The sequence below is a fragment of the Ambystoma mexicanum genome, chromosome 3p (genome assembly GCF_040938575.1).
Source record: "Ambystoma mexicanum isolate Mex_15411 chromosome 3p, UKY_AmexF1_1, whole genome shotgun sequence".
In the NCBI taxonomy this organism is placed as follows: Eukaryota; Metazoa; Chordata; class Amphibia; order Caudata; family Ambystomatidae; genus Ambystoma; species Ambystoma mexicanum.
In genome coordinates, this window is record NC_090925.1 from 957555018 (window position 1) to 957581861 (window position 26844).

Here is a 26844-nt window from a genome sequence, read left to right on the forward strand (position 1 = left end):
TCCGGATAGGTTCTTAAGTAGCAAATGTCAACGTTCCTTATGAAGACTGGGGAAACAGGTGAGTACTTCACTTTAGTTAGAAGAGGGTCCACGGGCTTCACAAAAGACACCGTAGCAGGATTCTAGCAGTGGAATTGGGTGCACTGGATGAGAGGCCTCCCCATCACAGAAAACCACCCACAGCTACACAGAAATCTCAACAGGCTTAAGGTAAGTACATACCCAAGCCAACACAGTACCTCAGCATTGAAGAAGATTTTTGCAGCAGGAGGACTTCTGGATCAGCAGCCAAATACCCGGTCAGTGGATTCCTTGTTGTGATGACTGAAAACAAGATTTCAGAATGAACGCAGGGATCGATGAAGAAGGCTCTAGTCAAAGTTTTCCTTGCAGCTGAATGTGGTTCTGTGGATTTGGTGCCTTTTCAGGGAGCACAGAAGAAGACAGAAACTCGCGGTTGAATTCCCGTCATTACAAAGGTCCAGCACTCTGTTGAGAGGACATTTTGGACTCGATTAGTGTCTCTGGAGATCCACCAGGGTTCCCACGAAGTTTCAGCGAGATTCGGAATTGCTTGAGGTCCCAGAGTATTGATTTATTGCAGCAACACAAGGTTGCAGCAAGGCGTGGGATGGCTCAAAATGCAAGACGTCTTGAGTCTAGTGGGTCTCACCAGGCTCTGGGTCAGGGTTGTCTTTTGGATTCCCCAGGTTGATTGGAAGGAAGGGCTACAGCAGGCTCTGGTTACACAGCAGGCTCTTTGGTAGCTGGAAATTATTTCAGCCGCATTTCCTTCATCATCCTCTTCAGTTTCGGTTCCAGTGGTCGACTTGTCTTCAGCTTCCAGGTTCACAGTATTTATCAGGAATTATAGCACAACTTCTGTATTCTCTCCCTGCATTTTAAAGAGAGAGGCGGTCTGGTGGTCCAATCAGGACAGCCAGCCCCGACTGGGATTTGTCCCCATTCAGACAAGGAGGAAGTCAAAGGGCTGTGGAGTTTTGGACTCCCCCTTCGTTTCCTTGGGACTCCCGCCAAAGATAAAAATTGCACAAAGGAATTTCATGCCCTGGATGTCAGGGGAAGGAACGAGAAAGGACAAGAAACACTCAAATGGCGAAAAAAGAAGACGCACAGGCCCTTTTGGTCAAATGAGCACCCTTTGGTGCCTGTACTGCAGCTGTTAACACAGCCCGCAGCAAAGGTACACCAAATTAATACAATGTATCACTGCCATCAGCCATTGAAGGTAAGCTTGTCCTTGTAACAGAATTGTTACAGTTTTAGTGTTAAAGGGGATACATTGTATCTCCCCAGCACTCCACATAAGGTGGGGTGTGCTGGTTTCACAAAATAAAATGTAAAAGGGATCCAAAAATCCTTTCTACCCTTAGGAATGGTAGTTTACTCAAGGTCAGCCAGAGAAAGTTAAAAGGATAACTTTAAAAAGACACTATGGAGAGTAAAAAAAAAATGACACCCATAAAAAGAGTAAAAAAAAAAGGTTCCCACTCACAGAGGTATTAAGGAAAAATATCCCTCTAGTAAAGCAAAAAGTTCTGGGGTTGACCCAGGTCAGGAAGATTTCCCATTTCTGTGAAAATCTTACCTAACACTGAGGAAACCAAGAAGGAGGGCTTCTTGTATCAAAGGTGAGGGGCCTAGAGGAAGACGATCATAGCAGTGCCTTTTCTGGACGATATTTGGGAAGGGGGACTAACCCTCATGGAGGACCCTTGCACAGCTCAAGCCAAGCGGAATAGGCTGGAAAAGAAGTATAGGGTGCGGGACTCCGGACCCAAATGCCTGAGGTTGCAACGATCGCCGGACTCGGTGGTGTCGACGGCCGCGAGGAAACGGTCAACTAACCTGTCCTCCTCGTCTTCGGTCCCTTAGGTCAGCGAGGGGAAAAGGATGGGCACCATAGGGAAGATGGTGATTTACACCGGAGCATCCACAATTAAGGCAGCCAACGCACTGGCAATCCTAGCCAGGTACGACAGGGAGTTGTGGTACAAACTTGGCCCAATCCTGGAGTTCCTCCCAGACGATCAGAAGATGAAGGGCGTCTTCCAGGAATCAAAAGTGCCATCAGACCACGCCATCACAGTGGCAGTGGACGTCACCAACACAGGTTTCCGGTAAATGGGGAATGGTGTCTACCTTCGTCGGCAGGGATGGATGAGGGTCACTAGCCTCCCTCGGGAGGTCCAATCCAAGGTGCCTGGACATGCCCTTTGACAGGGAAAATCTATTTGGGAAGGCCGTCGACAAGTTCCTACAGTCCAGCAAAGCGGATACATAGACGGCACACTCCCTTGGCAATCTCCAGCAGCACTGCTCGTTTTCTTTTCCCTCCTCCAGTTGAAAATTGAGCAGGTCATCAAAAAGGTTCTCCATGTCTTACAGGCGGCCTTCCCGATTCTCAACACAAGCCTACAGAGGCTGCTCCCAGGCCTATGGTAGCGTAAGACGGCGTCAACGTCACCTGCAGGGCAGGACGCTGGCGCCTAAGCAAGCCTGAACCGGCCAAGACGTCAGGCCCCCACTTGTGCACCCCAGTGGGAGGCCGGCTGATGAGGTTCGTCAGCCAGTGGTGAAAGATCACCAGTGATGGATGGGTGCTGGATGCTCTCGCCCACGGTCACACCTTGGAGTTACAAAGCAGGTGTACTCGTGTTCCGCTGGTTCCCCGACAGGAGCAGCACATCCCTCTGCTTCTGGAAGAGGTACGAGCCATACTACGAAAAGGGGCCATAGAGCTAGTTCCCCAACGGCTCATGAGCTCCAGTGTCTATTTCAGATACTTTCTAGTCAGAAAGAAGACAGGGCCCTGGAGACCCATCCTGGATCTGCGACGTCTGAACAAATTCTTAAAGTCCCAAAAATTCAGGATGGTCACGTTGCAGCATGTGCTCGACCACCTGGAAAAAGGAGACTTCTTGGCATTGTTGGACCTGGAGGATGCATATTTTCACGTCCCCACTCACAAGAAACATTGGAAATGTCTCTGTTTTATGGTGCAGGGCCAGCACTACCAGTTGAAGACCCTACCATTCGGATCCAAGAGTCTTCACGAAGTGCCTGGCACCAGTGGCAGCCCATCTACAGGGCATACATATATACCCGTACCTGGACGACTGGCTGATTCGCCCCCACTCGCAGGTGCTGGCCGACGAGCGTACAAAGGAGACTGCCCGACTATTGGCTGGGGATTCTCGGTCAACTATCTGAAGTCCTGCTTAACGCCATCGCAGAACACGCTGTTCCTAGGTGCCAGACTCAACGCAGTGTCTTGCCTGGCGTCGCACACAGAAGAGAGGCTAGCAGCCATTCAATGAAAGATGCAACGGCTGTCGTCAGCAAAGACGGCTATGGTGCAGGCCATCAATTTGTTACTGGGCATGATGTCGTCCTGCATCTACCTCGTCCGTCTCTGCAGGCTGCATTTGTGACCCCTACAGGAATTCCTAGATGCCTGATGTATACAGGTGTCCGGCGGTTTCACAGAAAAGATTGCTCTCAACGAGGAGTTCCGATGGGCGATAGAGGGGTGGTGGTTCCGCTCCCACATCGCCCAGGGCACAGGATTTCAACCCCTCCCCCATACCAGGAGACGGTTACTACGGATGCCTCCCTGGAAGGTTGGGGAGTGCAGACTGGACGTCCGCACGCCAGAGGACTGTGGCTGCTGGAGGAGAAAGATCTGCATATCAACATCCTGGACGGGCAGTGTTCTGGGTCCTCAAGCTGTTCCTGCCATCTCTGAAAGGCAAGGTGGTGAGGATCTTCACGGACAACACCACCACCATGTTCTACATCAGGAAGCAGGGGGGCACTCGATCCCCGGGCGCTTTCCAAGGAAGCTCAGGACTTGTGGCAGTGGGCCGTCAGACAGGGGATGTTCCTCGTCCCTCTTCACCTGGCGGGAGTCAAGAACACCATTGCAGACTCCCTCAACATGGAACTGCAGTGCTGCCACGAGTGGGGGCTTCATCAGGGTCAGGTCGACTGCCTGTTCATCGAATGGGGAAGGCCCCAGATCGATCTGTTTGCGACGGCAGCAAACTCCAAATGGCAGAAGTTTGCCAGCAGATTCTACTAGCCGAGGAGCCTGGGGGACGCATTCTCCTTCTCGTGGGAAGGGCTGTTTCTATACTCGTTCCCTCCATCCCCTCTCCTCCTACAAGTCCTCAACACACTCTGTGTCAATGCAAGATGATACTCATTCCCCCGGCGTGGCCGAGGCAGATATGGTATCCAGACTTTCTCAGCAGATCACTGTCCCCTCTAGTCAAGTTGCTGGTGGTTCCGGATCTTGTCAGCAGGAGGCGCAATCCTTCATCACGACCCAGGATCACTGAACCTGCAGGCTTGGCTCCTGCAGGCTTAGAGTTTGGAGGTTAGGAGTTGCCAGCGGACTGCACGGAGGTCCTCGGCAAGGCTAGAGCATCATCCACTTTGAAGGGCTACGGCCATAAGTGGAAGCATTTTGCTACGTGGTGCCGGTGACAGAAGATTCCCCCTAAGGGTCACGGCTCCACAGATCCTTCCATACCAGCTGTCACGCATCCATCAAGGTACATCTGGCAGCTATCTCCCGATACACCAGGTCCCCAGGGAGATCCTCGCTATGGTCCCAAAGACTTGTGAAGGAGCTTCTCAATATGGTTCTGACGAGGCTCATGGGGGATCCATTTGAGCCAATGCACCAGGCCCACGTGGAAGACGGCTTTCCTTGTGGCCATCACCTCTGCCAAAAGTGTGGGTGAGATCCAGGCCCTGTCCTGTAAGTAACCATACCGGACTTTCCACGAATCGAGGGTTGTACTGCGTACACACCCCTCTTTCATGCCGAAGGTTCCGTCGAATTCCACTTCAACGAGCCTTTGGTGTTAACTGTTTTCTCCCCAAAACCTTTGTCGCTGGACTTTGCTTGTACCCTGAAGTTCTACGTGGCACGTGCAGAGTTTTCATAAGACTTCTCAACTGGTTATGAACTTTGGTCCTGTGAACCATGCGAAGGCCTTGTCCAGGGCTTCTATTTCAAAGTGGCTTTCCGGCTGCATCAAGCACTGTCATCGATTGGCAAACTGACCGCTGCCCGACCGTCCGAGAACCCACTCCACCAGAGCGATTGCTGCAGCGACGGAGTTGCTTTCTGGTGTTCCCCTGCTGGACATCTACAGGACTGCTATGTGGAGGTCCACACACACACCTTCACAAGTCCACTGCATCGACGGGGATTCCAGAGAGGAGTCCGGATTCGGCCAAAAAGTGCTACGCAACCTGTTCGCTTGAGGTGAGTCTGTTCCAGAGGTAAGAGTTCATTGCTTCTTTTGAGCCTTGCCACCTCCCTTGGTTGTGTGATGTTGACTGCTGTGTATTTGTTATTCATGAGCATGTGAATCCATGCCAGACCCCATGCTGGAGAAGGTTTGTTACTTACCTGTAACTATTGTTCTCCATCATGGGTCTGGCATGGATTCACATGTGAACCCTCCCTGCGGCCCCTCTGCAGCTTTTCTTGGTCATACTGCCACTTTACATGCTACCAAATCTGAAGATGGCTGCCAGAGGTGGGGCTTAGGTAGAGGACTGTCATTTGGAGGGTTCGGGGGGCGAGGGGGAGCAGTATGACCCAGAGGACAGTGATTGGTTTAGAGGAGAAATACAGTTTTAGAGTGAAAGTGAAACTGTTTTTTCTTTTACCGAGGATTCCCAGCCTGACGACGGGAATATTCATGAGCATGTGAATCTATGCCAGACCCGTGCTGGAGAACAATAGTTACAGGTAAGTAACTTAAACCATCACATTCTTACCTGGCAAAATAAATTGGAAGGTACACTTGGATACGAATATGTACATTTGTGGGACACGCAATGCTTTGATTGTCACACCTTTGCCAGACATAGACTGTCAGAAGGTGAATTCTTATTTTCTATGAATGTTGCCTTTATGTTTGATATGAGTTTGTCACTGATCTATTAATTGTTGCCCCTTTTAGTTGTGATTGCTGTTTCGTTTCTTAAGCCTGTATCTAGATTAGATGTACAGTTTTTCCAGGCAGAGGAGTCAAAATAGCAGATGTGTGATTAGGATCATTTGTGAATCCTCCTTCTAATAATCTCTTACCTTTATTTTGGCAGTTCTCCGGAATATCTTTATTGTCTCCTGTATGCTAATTGTGTGCTCCCTGCTCTTCCCAGTCCTCTGGCACCTCTGGATTTATGCAGGGAGTGCAAACTCCAACTTTTACTATGCAATCACATTGTCATTCAACGTCGGACAGGTTAGTTAAGCCAGTGTAGACGCAATAAAACTTGTTGTGTCTATATTAAATTGTAAACTGCTCTTTGGTGAACTACTTGGATATGGAACACACCTGATGTAATGGACATTTCGTAAATCAACAACAAATGGAGCTGTACTCCCCTGAAGAGCCTAATTCGAATTGATTACATTGTGCAGTATTTATGGCAGATGTTCCTTCCTATAGTTGCAAAAATAATTGTTATCCTAATGCTCACCAATTGCTCATCCCTGGGCTCTTTCAAGAATGACTGCCCTCTATGACTAACCTGCCCGCATCTGTGGCATCTTCAGAGACCTTTTTTCATCGTTCTTGCTCACCTAGTCTACTCTCTAGCGATCCCACCCCATCGGACCACTTGCTTGTTCACTTAAAAGCCATGGATCCCCTTCCACTCTCCCTCCACTGCATCTCCCTGTTATTAAAACAAAAATCTAAACCAGACTCCCTGGCTCCCCACCTTTCTGCAATCTAGCCACTTCTACTTGCTGTGGCCCCACTTCATGCCTCCTCTATTGAGCAAGACTTCCTTGATTTTTAAGCTGGCCCTTACCTCCCTTTATGAACACCTTAACCAACTGAAATTGCTACCTCTGCTAGCCCTTGACCACGGGCCTGTATTTCCTCGGAGGTCCCATCTTCAGACCAATATTTTATTTTTAAACAGGCTTTATTGATTTTAGTAGACAAACCTATACATTGAGCAAACCTTTATAGGTTAATAGACATTCCTGTTACTAAATCTTTAACCAGCCTGACAAACAAAACACATAAATGTTTAACTTTCCCAACATCCTCCCTCCCTCCCTTCCATGCCGTGATCTCTGCATTTGTGTCAGCGGGTTTCACATGCGCTGCTTTCAGACAGACCGTTGTCTCAGCTTGTGTCCATTTTTTGTAGGTATCACCACCAATTCTATCCGCTATCGCCCCCCAGTACTGTGATATACTATGACAGGGCCAGAACATCTGCAACATATTGGCATCTGTGGCTTCACATCTAGGTCAATGTTGTGCCGCAGCCCCGGGGAACTTTGATATCTTGATAGGGGTCAAGTTTGCTCTATGCATTACATACAGTTGGATCAATTGCAACCTCGCGTTTCAAGGCACTTCCTTTTGATACCTCATTATCTGAGCCCAATTGGTATGCAGGAACATAATACCCAGGTCTTCCTCCCACCGGTACTTTATGATTGCGTCGGGGGAGGGACCACTCTGCGGGAGGAACCCATACAGTCTAGAAATCGTGTGTGGGCCCTCGGCTATGTCATAGATGGTGTCTATTGAGGCAAGTGCTTGTGCCGCTTCTGCATACGTTGGCCATCTACGTGCAATCAGATTTTCTATGGTGCAATATAACAGGTACTGGCCGTGGTAAAGTCCTGTGGTATTGACTAATTCCAGGAAAGGGTATAAAGGAGGTACCTGAGAGCAGGTCCCCTATTGTGGCAATGGCCCAGGGTTCCCAGTGTGTTCGGATACCCCGATGCACTTGCGATGACTCCGGGCAAGAGCAGCCGGAGGGATCTGTACTGAAAATGGGTCCTTCAGTTTTATTAACGCTAGTGCCCTATCCCACAGCTGTATCCCCAATGACACCAGGTATGGGTGGCAGTGTATCTGCAACCGTTTGCTCCACAACAACTCTTTCAGGAAGGAGCGTGGTGCTTCTGGTTGTAGAAGCTTGATGTCTGGGGTGGGTTTGTCAGCTAGCCAGCCCACCACAAATTGAAGCTGCCCTGCCATGTAGTACAGCTCAAAATGCTGGACCCTGATCCCCTCCACCCTCCTCCCTCCTCGTACGGTCTTTGTAGTGAGGGTAATGCAATCCTACATCTGCCCCGTGCCACAGGAATTCCCTGCACAAGGAATCTAACACTTTAAAGAAGGCCTTTGGAATATTGTATGGGATGTTTGCAAAGTAATGTAGGCGCCTAGGGTGGAGAGATATAAGGGCGACCCTCTTTTTTGTAAGGGGGCTTGACTCAAGAGGGTAGGAGATACTGTAAGTGAGAAAGAGAGTCAAAGCTACCCTAACCAAAGGCGTGACATAGGGTCACCAGGTTTTGCAGAGGAGCTAGGTAACTGCTAGCTCAATAGACAAAAAAACCCACGGATGCGGGAATGACAACAAATGGGTTTTTTATTTTACACTAACAGAGGACAAAATAAATATACAAGCTGCTCCGTGGCGCTGAATATATGCATTATTGAGCATATTTTTGTCTGCGTTTTTAGGAGTTAGTTAGACAAACAGTATAAATTTCAAGTATTGTTTTAAATGACAATACATTCAACATTGTTTAACATTGTCGTCGACACACAATTTTGTGTTTCTGGTTCGGTAGAGATTGGAGAGAAGCAGTGGCTGTGAAACTTGTAGCAGCGCTGCTGTGAAAGTACCGAACGGTCTTCAGGACAATGATTTCAAGTCGGGTCAATGTTAAAAGAAGGGCGTGTTGATAATGGATGCCTGGGTCTCAGGCCTGAAGCCAGACGCGCGCAGCCACGCGTGCCTCTTTAGGAGAGTACCCTGTGCGAGAGACCTGCCTGCTGTCTCTGCAGTGTCCAGGGTATTCTTAACCACATTCTGATTGGCAAGTTTGCCCTCCGAGACAATGGCGAGAAGCTTGGCTCTGGTTGGTTCTGGAACCTCTTGAAGGCCTTCCTGGAGTAGGTTCCATTGGGCGTCGACGTAGCTTGCCAGTAACGTCGTGTTATTGGCAATCCGGACGGTATAGTAGGCCGCCGACGTAACCCGTTTGCCTAAGGCATACAACCTTTTGGACTCCTTGTCCCGGGTGACTCTCGTGTGGCAAGGGGAACCCCTGCTCTCTTGCGAGTGTTGGTCATCACCAGCGAGTCTGGGATTGCGTGTCCTTTGATATAAAGCGGGTCGGTGGGGGAGGGTCGGAAAAGTTTTTCGACCCTTGGGTTCACAGCCCTAGTCTGAGCGGGTCTGAGTAAGGAAGGGGCCAGCCGTCTCTTTACAGAGCTCAAGAGAGGGATAAGACTGGCTTGCCAGAGGCTTTTCATTAATAATGTCCTCCGTGAAATCTTGTTCGGGCAGGGCTTCCAGCGTGGCAATTTTAAAGAATTCCGCTGCTTTTTTCAACATTTTGTTGAAAGCCATTTGATCATCCACCGGGGAAGCTTGTCAAATCAGGGTGGATGGGGGAGAGTCGAGGCAAACGATATCCGATTTGTGATCGTTCTGCTGGGAGTCTTCCCAGTTGTCCGTTGCCCCTTGATCTTCCCCATAGTTGTCCAGCAAAGACTCCTCCTCTTCTTTTGTATAGATGTCTCTATACGTGTCCATCTGGACATCTGCTTGATAGTCAACTTGGTGTTGGACATCTAGGTGTTTGACATCTTGTGTTTGAGGGTTAGGGTCTACCCGAGCTTTTTTCGGCAGAGGTTGATCAGAAGAACTGAAAAACTGCTCCAGCCGATCCATAGACCCCTCGAATTGCTCCGTGGTCCACTTGGATGACCCAAATGGACCTAGCTGAGTAGGAACCGTGTTCTCCGTCCTAAGGCGTTGAAAGGATCTCCTCAGGGTGCTTGAGAGGGGTAATTGGCTTTCTTCGTAAGAGTCTTCGGGATCGTCTTCCCAATCAGTGGAAAACTTTTCAGCGGATTGGCCCATAACTGTGGGCGGAACCGGTACTAGGCCCACCCCCATAGCAATCCTATTGATGCTCTTACGGATAGTCACCGAATCTTCGGGAGACCACGCCGCGATGATGTGTCGGCAGTGAAAATGTCTTCAGCGGCTCCAGAAGGGCCAGCGGATGGCTTCTCGGGTAGAGGCCTACTCGTAGTTTTCGGGCCTGTGCGGGCCTTGGGAACCTTGGAATCCGTCGAAGTTTCTTGTTCTGAAACTTCGGCGCGTGTAATTTGGGGAGTAGCGCCCTTGTTATGTTTCTTATGCCCAGTCGTCATCCGCTGCTGCAGATGCGGGGAAGGCTTCGGATCACACGATCCGTGGGCGTCGCTGAAGTTTCCGGCGGACCTGTTGGCGCTTTTGCCTTCTTCGACGAAGTCGTCGAGGAGGGCGCTTGGGTTGTGTGCTTTGTGTGGTGTGATTGTACGCCCCTGTCACCGGGTGTGGTCCCTGTAGCAAGACCAGAGTCGAGCCTGGAAAGGGCGGGGACGGGCGTGGCGGACCTAGAATAGTCCGCCTCAAGGTCTATAACGTCCGTGTTGGACGTTTGGTCATCCGATGTAGCCCCGCCACTTTCGGCTGGTGTCGCGGCAGGGGAGGGACGCTCCATGCGTGACATTCCGTACGCGGCCCACCGCTTCAACCGGCGCTCCTTAAGGGTTTTAGGTTTAAGGAGTTTACACGCCGAACACCGCTTCTCGTTGTGCTCTAGGGGGAGACCAGCGTTACACGACGTGTGCTCGTCTGTCCACGGATATCTGACCCTACACACAGGGCAGAATCTAAATGGAGTCCTTTCCATAGCAGAAGGGAAGGGTGACCAGACCAAAAAGGAAAGCAGTGGAAAAGAGGAAAGACATAATAACAGTATGGCAAACCCTGAGCCCACTCTCCCTACTGTGTAGGCCGGCCAGAGATCGACCTGTTCGCTACTCAGGAGAACGCCCAATGCCAAGATTACGCCTCCAGGTACCCCCAGAACCGATCCAAGGGGAACGGTCTCTGGATAACTTGGTCGGGGAAATTTGTCTACGCTACCCAACCCCCCCCCCCCCCCGACTACCCTTCTGAACAAGATAGTACACAAGATGCACCAGGAACCAGTCACCATAGTTCTGGTGGCTCCCTTGTGGGCCGCCAACCTTGGTTCGCGCACCTGATGGAAATGTCCCTCTCCCCACCAGTCAAGCTGCCCTGCCCGTACAACATGTTGTCTCAGGACAGGGGGGAGACTCTGCACCCATGCCCACAAACTCTGAACTTAGCAGCCTGGCTCCTGAGGTCATAGAGTTTGGACATCTGCAACTCCCTCAAAGATGCATGGACATACTGAGGGAGGCAAGAAAGCCTAACACACGTTATTGCTATGCCAGCAAATGGAAACGTTTTGTCATCTGGTGCAGTTCCAAATGCGTCAATCCCACCGATTGCTCGCCTTCACACATTGTGTTATATCTAACCCATCTGTTGCACTCTGGGTTAGTCTTCAATTCCTTAAAGGTTCACCTAGCGGTGTTGTCAGCCTACACCACGTCACAGCAGAAGGTGTTGTGGTGGAAAATACCTGTGATTAAAGCCTTTATGGAAGGGGTTAAAAGAATGTATCCCCCCATCACTCACCCAGCCCCTGGGTGGGATCTAATGTGGTTTTAACTAGGCTCATGGGACCCCTTTTGAGCCTATGCATAAAGCTACTCTGAAAGACCTGACTTACAAGACAGCCTTTCTAGTAGCTATCACTTCTATCAGAAGAGTTAGCGAACTACAGGCCCTCTCGGTTTTGGACCCCTTTGTTCCAGTCCACAAAGATAAGGTAGTTCTGCGCACTCATCCCAGATTTGCGCCGAAATTTATTTCGAAGTTCCATGTGAACCAGTCAATCGAACTACCCACGTTCAGAAGCCTCCACACACTAGATGTGCGCAGGGCAGTCATATTCTACATGGATAGAACTAAACTACTGAGGAAAACTAAACAATTCTTTGTTTCAGTGGCAGCTGGTAGAGAAGGGGATCCTGTCTCTAAATCAGCAATATCAAAGTGGATTGTCAAATGCATCACACTATGTTTCTCTCTTGCAAAGAGAGAACTGCCCTTCAAGCCTAGAGCACATTCTACTAGAGGCACTGGGGCATCCATAGCATTCATTGCAAATGTTCCCCTAGAGTCCATTTGCAAAGCGGCAACCTGGAGTTCTGTACACACCTTTACAAAACACTATTGCCTAGACACTCATTCTAGGTCTGATTCTCAGGTGGGACAAGCAGTACTAAGACATCTTTTTTCTACTGTTCCTTCTCACAACCCACCTCCAACTCCGGGTACTGCTCGCTAGTCTATGCACAGCATGTGATTCTAAGCAGATTAACAAGCATCAGAAGACATGCATTACTTACCGTAAAAGCATTTCTGATGATTGCATCTGCTTAGATTCACATGCGCCCTCCCTTCCTCCCCGCTCGGGGTGGAAGGAACATAGACTTCTTACTACTTTCTCTCTTCATGTACTCACTCACTATAGCCTTGGGCTCCCTCATGGCAGAAAAAATACAATCGGAGGGACCTCGGCACGTGAGGGATTTTGGGTACTACACAGGTCACGATAGGGATAGTGTTTCAGACACGCCTATTCCGACGTCCCCTTTCGGTCCCCCGAAAGACGGGATGCAATACTCTGCGGTTACCACTGGATGTCGGACCAAATGCACAGCATGTGAATCTAAGCAGATACGATCATCAGAAATGCTTTTACGGTAAGTAATGCATGTCGTACGCTGTTCCTCCTTCTTACATAGCCACGCTAATAGTCTGCCCGGTATGTCCCCTTCTGCATGCTGCCTCTCTACACATCTAGTATAACCAGGTTTCCCTAGTCGTTCCCAGCAGTTTAGACATTGTTGGTGCAAGGCCATTTAGTTCACTTCCCTGTTTCTGGGGTCTATATGGGATTGTGTCAGTGCTTGCAACGCGTCCTCCGTTGCAGTCAGCGCCCTGCAGAGCGCAGCTTGAATGCACCCTGACTTGGCAATTGCGGTGCATTGGACGACCACCTTCAGGGCTTCCCAGAGAGAATACGCCCTAGGTACACTACCCTCGTTGTGTTGGAAGTATTCCTGAATACTGTCCCTCAAATGCCCTTTGAAAGCGGGGCCCGGCGGGGCCTCGCCTCTCAATCTACATGTTGGGATAGGGGGCCTCGGAGGCATGTAGCGCCACTGCAACTGTAGTGGGACGTGGTCAGACAGAACTGTACTCTTATAATCTGCTGTCATGGAATCGTCCATCATATCCTTCCCTACAAAGAAATAATCTAACCTGGTGTGAATCATGAGAGCAGAGGATGCATGGGAGAGTGCCTAAATTGTGCATGGAGTGCTCACCAGATGTCAACCGGTTCAAATGATGTTAATAGTGACTGGAAGGCCCAAGCAGGCGTGGATGGTTTCAGGACCTTGGAGTCCAACCTGTCCATGCAAGGAGTCAGGACACAATTAAAGTCGCCTCCCCATATCACTGAACCTTCTCTGTGGGGACAAAGTGTAGGGTACAGTGTTTGGAAGAAGGCTGCTGTGTTATGATTGGGTGCATATGTATTTATTAAGCAAGTACCTACTTTCTCTAAGAGCCCCTGTACAAGCACCATTCTGCCCTCGTCAGTCCTAGACTGCGTCACCTTAAAGGGTACTGTAGGTGCTATCCAGGTCAGCACGTCACAGGCATACACTGAGTATGTAGAGCCTATGATTCTCCCCCCTTTCACCCCATTTTCTTGTAATCAGTGCTTGCTTCTCAGGCGTGAGGTGCGTTTCTTGTAAAAGGGCTATATACATTTTCTGTCAACGGAGGTAGGTGTACACACTGTTCCTTTTAACAAAGTTGTTCAGCCCCCGGACATTCCAGGTTAACAATTTTATTTCACTAGCCATCTCCCCACATTTGTCACAAAATAGACTTGTCCGTCCGACCCCTCATCCTTCCATGCACTTTCCCTCGTGCGACTTAACCTGACATTAAAAAAAAGTCCACTGCATTGAGACTACTATTAGCAACGCAAATTCCCTTGTAACTTCCCCAGCTACCCCAACTAACAGTCGCCCAGCATTGTTGCCCATACTCAGGGGTGTCCGCCCTTCACCACTGCCATCGGGAAGCCATCCCTAGGTTGTGTGCAGCCGCTGGGCACAAGAAACAAGTGCCCAAAAAAAAGGAAAAAAACAAACTCCACTCCTTCGGGATTTTCGAGTACAACTGTGGTGTGCATCCTGCCAATAAGCAAACTGGGAAGTGTCTCTGATCCCAAAGGGAAATCTGTCCACTCTGTCGGCGTTATCTGTTCTGGAAACATTTGTTGGATGTCTGTGGTCTGCTCCTGCAGTTCAAATTCCCCTACTCCCTGTCTTGACGTCAAGTTGCAGTCTTTCGAGGTATCCTTGCTTTTATTTGGTGAAGTCGTCTTCTGTTCGTGAGTTGATCCTTGATCCATCCACTCCTGCACCTCTTCAGGTTGTTCAAAGAACAGGGAGCGGTTTTTGTACAGAACTTTAAGTCTCACAGGGTACATTAGCATATACTTCAGGCCAGCGTTGCAAAGCCCGGCTTTGGCCGATTCGAACTGCGCTCTGCTCTTCTAGACCTGGAAGGTATAATCCGGGTATACCACTAGATGTGCCGATGCCCTTTGCAATGTGCTGCCCTGCCTCGAGTAAGACCAGATCTTCTCCCTGTCTCTGTAGTTTAAAACATTCACTATAATCGGACGTGGAGGGGCTCCGGGCGGCGGCTTCCTGGCGAGCGCCCCGTGGGCCCTTTCAATTGTGAATCCTTGGGAGAGGTTACTGTCTTGCAGAATACATTTTCAATGTAAGTCATGGGGTCTGCGCCCTCCTCCCCTTCTGGTAGGCCGACAACACGTACATTGTTCCTTCGGGCCCTTCCTTCCGCATCGTCCGTCCTGCTCTCTAGGAGGTTGACCTTTTGTTGCAGAATGTGGATCTGGGTGCCGTTATCCTGTGCCTTCGCCTTGTTGTTTTTCATTTGAGACTCCATTTCATTGGTCCTTTCTGAGAAGTTCCGCACATCCTGACTTAACAGCCCGACGTTGACTATTACTTTGTCAATCTTGGCGCTTAACGTTAATTTCAATTCCGCAATGGCCATTAGGATCCGATTGTTGGCTTCTCCTGCGTCCCTCTCGTTGTCGCACATCGCAGCCATCCTGTCTTTAGGCTTTTGGAGCAGGGGTACGGTGTAGTTGAGTGTTTTTTGGTTGCCATTCACTTTGGCAGCCTTGGGAGGCATCCAGCTTGTCAGTGTTTCGCGTCGTTATATCTGCTGTGTAGGTATGGCTATTGTAGTGTCACAGCGCTCCTCGCCTATTTTAACCACTGTGCGTTATCCTACTGGACATCCCACCGGCTCTGTCTTAAGATTCTCTCAGGAGTGGGTACAGGGTGGATGAGCCACAATATAGTTGTCCTGGGGCAACCAAACCAACTAATCAGACTGTTTCCCCCGCGCCCCCCCCCTGAGGCGGTAATGCCCCCCCCCCCCCCAGCTCGAGGCTTATTGCTTAAGCAGGGACAGAAGGACAAAGGTAATAAGGAAGCAGGACAGACTAAGAGGACTCGTTTACTAGAGTTAATTAAATAGCCACATCTTTTTTTGGTTTTCTGAACTGAAACACACAAATGGCATGCTGGATGTGGGGGTTTGTTCCAAGGCATAAAATAAGCAGTGTCGCATAGCAATTTGCTATGCAATTCGGTAGGCTTGCTAATCAAATGGACACTTGTGTAGCAAAGTTAATTATTTAAATTGTCCTCTTCAATGAAAGCACATCTTGCCCTGCATTCCTCTCTTACCCTCGGTGCTCTCTTCACCCTCTTTTCTATGTTCACTTCAAGTGCTAATGGAGAACAAGTGCAGCAGTAATAGTTCCCTCCACTCTTCAGTGCCAAAGGCATGTGTGGGAGTGCTAGGCAGGAATTTATTTTTCAGATAATTGCAATCCAAGATGATACTTTTATTAAGCTTTCTATATCCTGTCTGCCAAAAAGATGTATGTGTCAACTTTATATATATTTTTTAAAGCTAGTCATGCAATTCCATTCCTAAAATGTAAGTGGTTACATAATGCATAATTACAGTATTGATACAGTAAAACACTTCATCTCCATGCTTTACAGTAATGTTTAGGTTAGCGTATCTAAATGTCAGTGTCAACTATATTTCATTTTGTTGGGAAAGATGCATCATATTGACGAGTGAACACTTTTGAAAATTCACATGATCAAATGCCTTTAATGACAAACCTTGTACATCTTGCAACTGGTGCTCTACCCATGAGCGAACCCATACTCCTTGAAATTCTATATTATCACCCTGTTGCTTTATATCGGGTACCCTGAAAGTGAGAGGACCACAAACTACAGTATTCAACCTAGTTTTTCCAGTTTCTGCCTGCTTGGTCTCTTTCTTGCCTCTTACATAATGATACACAAAGCGAACTAGATGCTTATGCAAAGTAATGATCAGTAGTTCCATACAGTCTGTACATCTAGTGATCTACTGCAATACCAAACACTGTAGTTGGCCTCCAGAGCTCCCTTTGCTTTATGATTGTATTATATATTACCACCTGTGGGAGACAACTGGCCAAACTGTTTTCAGAGCCTTTTTTATTATATCTATTTATGTCCATTCATACAGCTAACCTTTTACATTTTACAGACTCATCTATGGCTCGCAAAGTCTTTTCGCCCATTCGCATAGTAGAGTAGATTTTATGAAGGGCGAGTAGCATTTACAAAAGAAATTTTAAACTTTTATTTAACATTTACTTGGTTTGCAGTAAATATCAAATACGAGTTGCACTGTGCATGGCACTGTGCTGGCGCCACTGGGCGGAAGCAGTGTGCCAAACATAAAGTGGGTTTGTAGTATGATGCACCATTTGACAGAAATCACATTTTAAATTTGTTGCCCTCCGTTCCTTTGGGTCGAGTGCATTTCTCTTAGGCTGAAGAGGTAAACTAAGTACCCGACCTGCAGGTCTAGCTGAAATTTAAAGAATTGCCAAGGCCTGACTCCTCTCACTAATGTCTTATTTCAGCAGTACGCAGAACTACTGTATTGTTGCTCATTTCATGTCATGGGTACAAATAACGTCTTGTGATATTAACAATATTAGTACAGAATTGCTAATCAAATGGGTCCGTTTGCTAATCAAAAAACATTTAATTAGCAAACTCTGCTAATCAATTTTTGAAAACGAATTTATGCTTTGTTGTTCTAAACAGTCGTGCTGCCACTGAAAATCTTATATCACATCTACCAGAGTAGCTAGGTAAGGGAATCTTCAGAAGCCATCGATCTGAGTTTAAGGGCCTGATTCATGGAACATTTTCCTATGTGAATGCGCCATTATAAAACACCTCCATGAATTAGGCCCTGAATTAGGCCCCAAGTCTTCCGACAGATGGTATTGCAAATTCCTCTTTCCGATCTAAACCAGGTCTGATTTGTGAAGGCATTAGGTCGTCAAGCAAAATCCATTTTAATGAAAAGAATTTTTTGACTGGGCACCAGGGGATGGCTCTCAAAGGAAAGATAAGATGCAGTGTCAGAATGCCAGTGATGGGCAGACTCGCTGTTTTTACAGCCATCTGCATTCTTTTGATTTGGGAAGTGCGTGCATTGGCATAGTGGAAGTGAGAATTTATAAAGTAGGCAATAAATTGCAATGTGTTTGTTTTGGGGAATGTTTTATTTAAGCAACCAAAATTATAAATCCTGATTTCACAACTGCTTCAGTTTGGCTGTTCATGCTAAGGTCAGCATTCTGTATGTCAGTATTTCTTGGCTTTTGTGAAAATGGTGAGGAGATACAAATAAAGTGAAGGCATGAGAGCGAGCTATTTTTTTATGTGCATATGTATGACCAAGCAGACAACTTTCTGACGGTTGTGGTTAAGACATCCAGCTCCTCTAGGGCTCTGCGCAAGTTAATGAATAGATCTTAATCATTGACAACTCACAGGAAGATTTGAGTCGCAGTTGCTGTGGAGATTGAGCTGATAATTGTTTAGAAGATTCATGGGAGGTTTATATATATCAAACAGAAGCAGTGAAAGAGAGCCTTGAAGTGCAGCCTATGGGGAATCGTGAGCATTTTTATGGGGATTTCCCCACTCTGGCTCACTGTAAATCTTGAAAACATCTCAAGGACAGCCTAGATATGCTAGCTATCTGCTCAATTCATTCCAGTAGGCGAAAGCGATCAACTCTGGTAAAGACAGCTGACTTGAGCAGAGGGACAAACATTTTAAGGTTCTTGAAATTAAGAGTTGCTGAGATCCAGGATTTTTTGATGTTTGGTATTGTAGCCTCAATTTTGAAACCTTAAAATCGCCTTCTCTAAGAATGACTTTTGATAATAGAAATAAATAGGGAAGCAAAGGAGGTGAGAATTTGTCTTGTAAAGGTCTGACATACGATGGTGATCTGTAGACAATTTTGAAATTAGGTCCAAATAGGCGATTTATTATTTTACGAAGGTTTTCAAAACTTTGTTCACAAAGTATTGGAATTATCCAGATTTTGGAGAGTGAATTTGAACATAACCTTATCAACTCATGGTATGCCTTTTGGGTGGTTGATAGAGAAGAAAGTGACTAGGGGCCACCAGAAGTTGAAAAATAGATTTTCTCTAATTGTTGAACCGGGTTTCGGTGGTAAAAAGGCAGTCAAGATTAGTGGTGTTAATACTAGAGGCTTAGTATATTGCTGATCTGGCATTTATTAAGCACATTTTCCTGTGTAAGTTGGTGGGTCAATGTAGCTGTTGATACATCATTAAGAGTTGTTAGGGGGTTTAGGCAGATGGGTAACCGTGCTCTGAGCTGAGATAAAATGGATTTTCAGAACCAGCCCTGGCCGAGGTTTCGAAGAGGCCACCCTATTTAGTGAACAGGGTAATTAACACTGGAGTCTAGCCACACAAACCCAAGGTAGTGTAGCAGAGCATTAAGGCTTGGACCTCAGGAGATATGTGAGTGAAGTAAAACAGTGACATACACGCCTAGTACTCCAATCAAATTAGGCAGTATGTATAGAAATGCTCTATTGTTTAAGCCATAAGTATTACTAAAGCAAAGACCTATTTATGTACAACCAAAAAAGGCACAAAAAGGCACCAAGGTCGCACTCTGCTGCACCACGAAAAAAATATGCTCAGAAATCCACAATTTTGAATAAAAAATGTAAGGAGTTTATTAGATATAATTTAAAAATGGCCAATGGCACAAAGAGAGGAGAGACAAATTAACACGTTTCAGTAGTAGATTAGAAAGACACATGCACGGAGGAAATAGTTAAATAAAAAAGCAGTTTCAGGACAGTTATTGCAAAATGTTAAAAGCACAATATTTTCCCAATTACTGACCAAATTCAATTGAATGTTAGGACTTTCAATATACACATATTGAAGTGTGCAAACAGTGCCTTAGAAAAAGTACAGAATGCATAAGATCATAGACAAAATCATCACAGAAATAATACACAAAGACAACTCATTCCTAGAATATGCACTTAAATAACATGTGCATTGCGTTTGCAATCTATACTATATAGCATACAAAATTACTTGCTAATAGATCCAAGCCAAAATTAACTCAAAGTGCATATTCGTACAAATCCCCAACTGTGCAAAAATGCTTTCAATAAAATGCAAGCAGATACAAATCTGCAATTGTGCAAAGAAATGCTTTCAATAAAGTGCATGCGACTGTAAACAGAATCTTGCTAAATCAATGTCTGAGCTAAATAATGTTCCGAACATCAATCAAAATTATACTTGTTATTACAGACATTAATGGACTCCATCACAGCCTTGGCGGTATCCTGGCTGTTATTGCGCTGGGATACTGGCAAATGCAAATAGTGTTACCGCTACTCGGTCCGGCACAATTTGCGCCGGATCCCGAGTAGTGAGTGGTGATGCTATAAATCACAATTTTTTTTAAAGAGTCCATAGGACTCTATGGGGATTTTCAGTGCTATTACTGTTGGCGCACTGCTAGTGGTAATAGCACCGCCAGTAATAGCGTCGAAAACGGATGGAAAGTGGAGATTTTTACCTCCAGCAAAAAGCGGTAATAGCGTAAACGCTGCATGTAAGAGCTACCGCCCAGCTCGTGATGAGGCCCAAACATCTAATAAAATGCAAAGTGCATTAAACTATAAGCACAAACGTGTAAAAGCATACCCAAAGCACAATACTAATCACTATACCTTGACATATACAAAATGTGCTTATTATAGAACATATATCTTGCAAATCAAAATCAAAAATGGCAAATAAAGTAAACTAAAAATATACATAATCAAACTTAAAGAACAACCAGGTATCCAGCTCTAAATATAACATTCACAATCCCATTCCAATAAAAGTGTAGAGTTCCTTATCCGTGTTATGGCCACGAAGGGCCTTAGATTCAAAGTCGATGATGAACTTGACTGACGTAATTTCAAGGTTCTGTCCCCTGCCCTTGGATGCTTCAGGACATGATTAACTCAAAAAAAAGAAAAACCATTAAGAATGCTGCATGATGTTCAAGAAAATGTAAAGCAATAGGATAAGAAAAGTCAGCATGGGGCCACCAGGGGGCACTGAGATGAGCTGGAGCTCTAGTGATGATCTCCACGCGTGAGCCCTGTTTCCCCTCCCCCTGGGACTCCCTGTGATGGTAACCCACTCCCCACCCCCCCGCCCCCACCAACCCCTGGTGGAGATGAACCCTTTTGGAGTGTGTACGCGCAAGAACGATGTCTGCACTCCCCATAAGTACAGAGATACACAGTGGTGATGGCCTTTGGAGCACTGGCCCTTTACGTCGCAGAGCCCAACTTGAAAGGGCTGGCACCGTGACCGCCGAGGGAGATGCTGATGACCTGGGTGAAGCCGACGTAACAGGGAGACCTCGGGATTAGATGGAGCCCTGCGAACGAATCCATCCCGAGGAGGCGGGTAAGTGAACCCCACTTGGGCGCACTGACTCCCTCGCCTCTGAGAGAGGCAAGAGCACTCCCCCATAATCAGCAAGGCTGGAGGATCCCGCATCGGTGTGTGAGAGCCGTGCCTCCCTCATGAACCTACTTTCCTTGCGTGCCCGGGCGGGAGTGTGGAATAGAATCCCAACGGAACAATAGCGGGTGCTTCCCATGCTTCCCATGCCGCCTGGAGCCTACAACGTGTAAAGACATCAGTGGGCCCCTCCCTGTAGCTCTATGTACCCTAGTGAGCCCGGGAGGGGCCATACCACAGTATTGAATTCCTCCTGGTACACACCAGCACAGCAGAGGGGCCCAGGGGCACACCCCCTCCAACTCATAGAGGGCTTCTACCTCCCTTCAGCCCCGGGCCTCCCCAGGGCCCGCCATACAGCGAGAGGCCTTGCCACGCTTACCACACTCGCACTACTGGACACCAGACGACAACAAAAAAGGGGGAAAGAAAAAAAGAATAATAAATAAATTAAAACATAAATACATTTCTGAGGCTTGTGGAATCTGCTTAGATCACATGCTATGCATAGGCCGACATTTAGTGGAAGCTGCAGAGTATTACAGTTGTTTTCGAAACTCGAAAAGGGACCTCGACAGGGCGTGCCAGTAATACTATCCCTAGTGTGACATCCACTGTACCCATGATCCCTCTCGCGTCTAGGTCCCTCAGATTGTTTTTTTTCCGCCATTCTAGACGGACGCGTATAGCGGAGTTCCTCTTTCGGCGTAAAGCCATTGACTATTTAAATTATCGATAGCATTTCTTTCTATCCTTTCACCGACTTCCCAAACATCACGCGGGTGAAGACAAGAGAACTGCCCGCCGAAGGACTACCGCAACGGACCGTTTGGCCTTGGGAGGCCGCCCCAGGCCTCGGCCCAGACAGTAGGGAGAGAGGGGGGAGGTCATTTTAGGATGTATATAACCCCCTTCCTAAACTTTTTTCGCCCCGCTGCCATAACCAGTAATTATGGAAAATACCCCTTTTAAATTCTGCCCCAAGTGTAATCGCAAATTCCCCTGGATAGACAAACATTTAGTTTGTAATTTGTGTCTCCCAAGAGACCAGGTCTAAACATCTTGTCGAGCGTACAGGCTCTTCAAGCCAAAGACGTTAAAGGACCGCTCCAAAAAGCGCTGGCCCCACTATGCCAGGCAGCTCGAGGCCATGGAGGTAGAAGGCGCCTTTGGTGATGCAGCAACGCCGTCCTTTCAGACGGTGAGGGCGACGGAGTAGCTCCAGCTACACAAGCGCAGGCCCCCGACTCCATAGGACAAGCTGGCGATCATGTTGTGGGGACTACACCCGGCGGCGGTAGCGCTACAAAGACACACCACTAAGCACATAAGCCCAGGTCGAGACTTGACACATGGGTCGAGTGATCGACCCATGTGTCTCGCTCGAGATCGCCACACGACAGGGCCCAACCATCGAAAGGCGGCAAGGGTGTCGCTTGCAAAACTCCCTCCGAAGGTCAATCGTCCGCGGACGAGGCCTCGGCCCTACCTCCATCCAAAACTTGATGCTCTGCGTCAGGTAAGGTGGCAGGCCCCGAAAAGTCTGTTAAACACTCCTCTGGGGCCCGGGGGGTGGGGAGGACATCACAAGAAGACCTCAAAAAGTCATAGGGACAAGAGCCCTCTTAGGGGAAAAAAACCCTCAGAAGGAAAAGCCTAGAGAATCCAGGCCCATAGAAAAACGTAAAGAATCTAGGCCTAAAGTGGTACCTCCCACAGATGAGGATTTAGGACGTTCCCCTCAATCTGTGGTAATCCCAAATTCCGAAGAATGGTCTTCACAAGACATTGACAGAGTAATGAAAAGAAAGACCTTTATGGCCAATTTCTTCGAAAAGAAACCTGATTACCTTCAGTGCTTCAACTCCACTCCCCCCATCACAGCTCCATCTGGTTCTGAACCCTCTGCCTTACCTACTCAACCCCCTTCTAAGAGGTCTCGTTCAAATGTTCCTTTACAGAGTACAGTCATAGAGCTCTATGGCCCAGAATCACACCAAGAGGATCTCTCCTTTGTAGATGCAGCTGAACCTCAGTTTATTGATGAGGATACAGCGGACCCTTATTATGGGGATGATGAGGACCAAGAGGCTGACCAAGAAGCCACTATGTACTCTATAGATTCCCCTCTTAACCAAGACACTCCAGTTGTCGATTTTCCTATTGATAATCAACCCCTCCTTAATGAGGTGCTAGCCAAGGCGGCCAAGCACTTTCAGATTGACACACAGGAGGTACAAGAGCATAGAAGGTAAAGGAGGACCCAGAAGGTAAAGGAGGACCTCTCTCCCCCCCCCCTCATAACCCTGTCCCCCCTTCCCTCCCTCCTGATGACCTCAAATTGGACACTGGAACCACCATAGTGCGTTGGAGGTCGCCCGGGCCCCCCCTTTCTCCTCCATCCTCCCCCCTCTGAATAAATTCTTCTAGATACTGTACCACTGGTTTGTTTCATGTTTGTAAATTATGCTTCATTCATTACTGTACCTGATGTTATTCTGTAAAGCGCTTTGGTGTAAAGCACTATATAAACTCAATAAACATAATGACTTTGCAGAACAAATCCTGGGGGACAAGAAGACAGTAGCACAGTTCATCCCGCTACTGAAATCAGTGTAGCGCAGAATACAGCCATCTGTAGAAGCACCTAACCGCACACAGGCTGTAAACCCTTGTGTAGAGAAATTATTCAGACCCATTATATATTAGAGGGCAGCTGAAGCCAGACTCATTAGTTGTGACTACAACTAGAAAGAGAGCGGGCACACCCCTTGCTTCCTCTGAGGCTCCTCCCAACAAGGAGAGCAGGAGAATCTACACCATGGGTAGTCGCCTCCTCTGCGGCTTATCAGACAAGAATAGCAAACAATGCAACACTTTTGGCCAGTTACAACTGCCACAAGTGGGAAGAAATTTCGGCTTTACTTTCATCTGCCCCAGAGCCACTAAAGTCCCAGCTAGCACAAGTAGCTGCAGAGGGAAGGGCGGTCTCTACCTGTCTTCTTAAGACAAACTTTGAAGCAGCAGACAATGCCGGAAGAGTCATTGCGCACGGGACTGTTATTAAGAGGCATGCATGGCTGCGCCAGTCAGGGTTCAGACCACAGACGCAGGCCACCTTAATAAACATGCCTGTTGAACCAAATGTGCTCTTCGGTAAGGCAGTAGAAGATGCCCTTAAGACTGCAAAGCACGAGTATGACACTCTTAAATCTTTGGGTCAACTTACCAACAAACCTCCCGGGCAGAGGGGTAATGGCAATTTTCGCCATTTTCGAGACCAAAGCTCTCAACGAGGATCCAACTACAGTCCGAGCCTATAATCAAGGCCCATCCTCCCAGGGATATCCTAGAGGACAACGCAGGGGTCGTGGTCGGGGAAGAGGCCCTGCTCGAGGTGGCCCACCACCTCCAAAGCAGTGACATTCCGCTTCAGGTACCCTCCCATGCTTCTCCAGTAGGAGGACGCATTTCCAGCTTCACCCACACATGGGAGGGAATCACCTCAGACAGATGGGTGCTGTCCACACTAGCAGGCAGATACTGTATAGTATCGTCCCCACAATCACCCACCACGACAGAAGACCCACTCAGAACAACATCAGCATATACTCCTCAAAGAGATAGCCACATGTCTATTAAAGGACGCCATCGAAGTCGTCCAGGCCAACCAGGTAAACAGGGGTATTTATTCAACTTATTTCCTTGTGCCAAAGAAAGATCTAACAATGCGCCTAGTATTAGATTTGCGCCCTGCAAACAAGTATGTCAAGCCACAACATTTCTGCATGACTACGCTACAAGAGGTAATCCCTCTACTAAAAAAGGGGGATTACATGGCCACATTGGATATGAAAGATGCCTATATTCATATTTCAATGTTCCCAGCGCACAGAAGATTCTTGCGTTTCAAAATAGCAAACCAGCACTACTAATTCTAAGCAGATTAACAAACATCAGAAGACATGCATTACTTACCGTAATAGCATTTCTGATGATTGTATCTGCTTAGATTCACATGCCCCCACCCTTCCTCCCCGCTCGGATGGAAGGAACATAGACATTTTACTACTTTTCTCTCTTTTCTGTACTCACTCACGATAGTCATAAGGCACCCCCATGGTAGAAAAAATACAATCGGAGGGACCTTGGCGCGTGAGGGATTTTGGGTACACTACGCATCACGTTACGTATAGTGTTACAGGCACACCCATGTCGACGTCGCCTTTCGATCCTCGAAAGACAAGATGCAATACTCTGCGGTTACCACTAGATGTCGGACTATATGCACAGCATGTGAATCTAAGCAGATACAATCATCAGAAATGCTCCTACAGTAAGTAATGCATGTCATACAGGTATCCAAGTAAACACTTAAACAATCTTTGAAAATCAGCAAGTAATAGTTACTTTAATCCCAAAGTTAGAATTCAATTAAACAAGAGCGATAAAGCAGATGAGTACATTTTTCACGTGTTATACATATACCAGCACATTGAGTGGCATCATTTGAGGTCAGTAATAGCACTTATTTGTGATCTCCATTGCAATATTTAGTTATCGGGAGGGAAAAGTTATAGTCGGATAAGAACATACTTTGTGCTTAGAAAAACTGTTAGATTCTCCCAGAGGGATGTAGGCAGTATTTTATCCCAGCAATAGTGTTCAACAATTAAAACCTATAAGGCAACACGCACTGCCAAAGCCAATAGGTTCAGAAGGGGGCCTTTAAGGAGCCAGGACAGCCAAAGTCAATGGACCAGTTCAAAGTTATGATGCTCTCTTCTTAGGAAATGTTTTAGAAATAGTCATTAGTTTAGTCGAAAATCACAGAAGCTCAAGAGGAGCCACCTTGAAGTACACGCTAGAAGGCCAGTGCAAGTGGGTTGAGGTCAACTCAGGTTTAATATAGTACTCCCCAACCTAGGAAGCACCACAATTGGCAAAAGTTAGATGTCGCCCCAAGCCCCACAGTAGTTGTGAACTGAAGAATTTGTTCCAGCTGGATGCCTTCCTGTTGCAGTGTAGCAGACCCTTGTTCCTGGTCCTTGGTCGTGGTGACACAAGGGAGGACGTCTGGCGGGCTTCTGCAGCAGCACTCCAGGGAGGGGCTCTGCAGCAATGGATTCTCCTTGATTCAACAGCCTTTTGTGGTTTTGGCTCCTTTTTCTCAGCACCAAAGAAGAACAAACAGCTCAGTTTGGAAGTTACTTGATCCCTCTGTCCTGGACTCTGATGAGGGGACACTGGATGTAGATTTCCTGCTTCTGTAGGGTCCTCTGGATGCCCACAAAGTTTTGGCCAGATTTGCACTTTCGAAGACAAAGCACTTCATGATGGTCAGGGGTCCCCGGCAATTGGGATTCTTCAGCCTTAGAAAGTCACAGCAATGCGGGGGTTGTGCCAAAAAGAACCTTGTCTCAAGGCTAGTTGGTCCCACCAGGTAAGCTGCTCCTTCTGAGTACAGCTGATGATTTACTAATTTAACTGCTTTTATTTTACTGCTTTTAGCACTATTTTAAATCTACCTAAGAAGGAATTTTCTGTACGTGGAATTGTATGACTGTGCTGTGTATGGCTGAAGGAATTAGAATGCCTGTTTCAGACTGCCGCGTTTAGCGGACTCGTGTGTTCTGTTTACTTTATTTCGGCAGCTTGGAGGCGGGCTTACTGGCTAGGACTAATTTGCAGTCCTCTCTCTACGCCCTTGGGCCCAGCCCCCCTGCCTCGTTCCCATTCCGATCCTCGTACATAAGTGCAGGATCGCTCGCCCGCTG

General features: G+C 47.5%; 1 protein-coding gene across 1 annotated transcript in view; it reads left to right on the top strand.

Annotated features, from left to right (window-relative positions):
- Positions 1-26844, top strand: part of PIGU (phosphatidylinositol glycan anchor biosynthesis class U) — a 700531-nt gene that overhangs the window by 570590 nt on the left and 103097 nt on the right. The window contains exon 11 of the mRNA XM_069652261.1: positions 6151-6293. Coding sequence (XP_069508362.1) covers positions 6151-6293 — 143 coding nt within the window. The remainder of the gene's footprint in view (positions 1-6150; positions 6294-26844) is intronic.